This window comes from Arachis stenosperma, chromosome 2, assembly GCF_014773155.1.
Source record: "Arachis stenosperma cultivar V10309 chromosome 2, arast.V10309.gnm1.PFL2, whole genome shotgun sequence".
In the NCBI taxonomy this organism is placed as follows: domain Eukaryota; kingdom Viridiplantae; phylum Streptophyta; class Magnoliopsida; order Fabales; family Fabaceae; genus Arachis; species Arachis stenosperma.
Window position 1 is genome coordinate 11,188,014 of NC_080378.1, and position 2,563 is coordinate 11,190,576.

The following is a 2,563-nucleotide window of genomic DNA, read 5'->3' on the forward strand; positions in this document are numbered from 1 at the left end:
TTGAGCTTTTTTCAGTGAAAAAAGTATTTTCAAGATCTTTATGATCCAAGATTCTCTATAAATCATGGTCATTAAATTTTTAAATCAATGGCTCAGATTTAAAATTTTTATTAATAATATAATAATTATATATATTTAAATATTTTTATAAATGGGTTAATGTTCAAATTCGTCCCTGAAAGATCATGCGATGTTCATTTTCGTCCCCAAATGATTTTTTTAATCAAATTAGTCCTGAAAGATAAGCTGTTAGTCAAATTAGTCCTTCCGTCAATTGGATGATGACGTGTCACGTTAAGTGCCACGTGGCATGATGACGTGACACGTCCCGTGGCAGGTCAGTAACACGTGGCACGCCACGTGACAGGTCAATTGCCACGTGTCACTTGACATATAAAAAAGTTTTTTATTAGTCAAAATAGTCCTTAAAAGTCCAGACGTAAGTCATTTTCATCTCTCAAATTTTAAAAATTAGTCAAACTAGTCCTTATATAATTTTTTTATAATATTAAATTTATAATATTTTTTTTATACTACTAATTTTAATATTATTTTTTAAACCTTAATAAACAAAATTCTCTTTACATAAAATAATAAAAATAATTAAATTTTTATAAAGTTATTTTGTCATTTGTATTTTAAAATTTTACATTTTCAAATTATAATTTTTTATGTGAATTTTTTTATTTAAATGAGTTTATCAAATTATTGTTGATTATATATTTAAAAATTTAATATTTTAAATTTTACTAAATAATATAGTAATTATTTTAAATTTTAAATCTTTTAAATTTTTTAAAATTATAACTTTTATTATTATTTAATTTATATAGTAAAACTCAATAATTGAAAAACTGGTTTATGGAATCACTTTTTGAATCTTAATATTCTAATATAATTTTTTAAATATTTCATTTAAAACAAAAGGAATTATATTTTAATACCATACGAAGCATATCTATTTATATAATGTACTAGTGTGGAATAGCCTATTTTATGCATAGGTATATTATTTCCTATTTCATTTTATCTCATTGATTTGTGAAATTAAAAGAAAATTATATAACCTATCTCAAACATATGAAACACACAAAAATTTATTATGATGTTTGCACGTATTACGCTTAAGAAGCAATTCGTTTATAATAATAATAATAATAATAATAATAATAATTAACCAACAAATTTTTAATATTTTGTAAAGTTTGGAATTGAAGCAAAATTTCTGGATCTTCTTGAATTTTGACTCTAAGTATCACTACCATTACATCCTATATATAAGTAATATCGTAATGGAAAAAAAAAGATGTAGTAGAAAAAAAATAGTTGTATAACTTTGTTTAGGTTAACATACATAAATTTTGATTTTGAGCATATAACTTTGTTTAGGTTAATAAATACATACATTTCAATTTTGAGTATATATATATATATATTCCAGCAAAATATAGTAATGTAAGAAAAATATTTTAGAATAAGAGAGATTTTGAGAAGAATTAAATGAGAGAGATAATTTTATGAAGAAAAAATAAAAAAATTATATAAGGACTGGTTTGACTAATTTTTAAAATTTGAGGGATGAAAATGACTTATGTCTGAACTTTCAAGGATTATTTTGACTAATAAAAAACTTTTTTATATGTCAAGTGAGTCACTGACCTGCCACGTGGCGTGCCACGTGGCACTTAACGTGACACGTCATCATCCAATTAACGGAAGGACTAATTTGACTAACAGCTTATCTTTCAGGGACTAATTTGATTAAAAAAATCATTCAGGGACGAAAATGAAGATCGCGTGATCTTTCAGGGACGAATTTGAACATTAACCCTTTTATAAATACTTCTATTTTAAAATTATATTTTTGTCCTTTCATTTTATCTTTTTTCCATCACCCCCTCTTGCCCGTGACAGTGCGGAAAAGAGGAGCACGACCGCCACAAGGAGCTGCCGTCACCTGGCACCTGGAATCCTCCAGAAGCTTCTAGAAGGCCCGAAAACAGGCGAAAAGCCGACGAGTGAACACCGTAGCTCCCTCCTACAAATAACCGACATAGTCCCTGCGGAGCTTGACGAGAAGAGCCTCTTCCCCAAACACGGCTTCTACATCAAGCTGTCCGATTCCTCGCACTCCATCTACGATGCACTCCCTTCTGACCAACACGACTTCGTTTTGAGCAACAAGATGCAGCTCGGCCAGTTTATCTACGTTGACAGGCTGGAACCCCGTTCACCCCATCGTCCGCTTCCTGGAAGACACCCTCTTGTTGACACTCTTGAGCCTTTGATGGGATTAAGAGAGAGGGGTTCACACAGAAAGAAAAATTCCGCTTCTGTCCCTAGACGAGGTTTTTGGAAAACTGTGTTCTCTCCCATGGTTGTTAAGCCTATGAACTTGGATTTTGACCAGTGTACTCCTGTTAAGGGATCTGTGTTTAGGAGTGTCAGTTCTTTTATCTCGCCGTTGGTTAGAGTTGGGACTGGTGGTGGTGGTGGTGGATACGGAGACGGGACCGTCATGAAGGTGAATACAATAGAAATGGTGGTGGCGCCGTGGTGGTAG

The 2,563-nt window shown here is 31.0% G+C and overlaps 1 protein-coding gene across 1 annotated transcript; it reads left to right on the top strand.

Moving 5' to 3' along the window:
- Window positions 1-1,786: 1,786 nt before the first annotated feature.
- On the top strand, window positions 1,787-2,563 carry LOC130962544 (uncharacterized). The gene is made up of 2 exons (XM_057888748.1): window positions 1,787-1,797; window positions 1,915-2,563. Exons 1-2 carry the CDS (start codon window positions 1,787-1,789, stop codon window positions 2,561-2,563), a joined length of 660 nt encoding a protein of 219 aa, XP_057744731.1.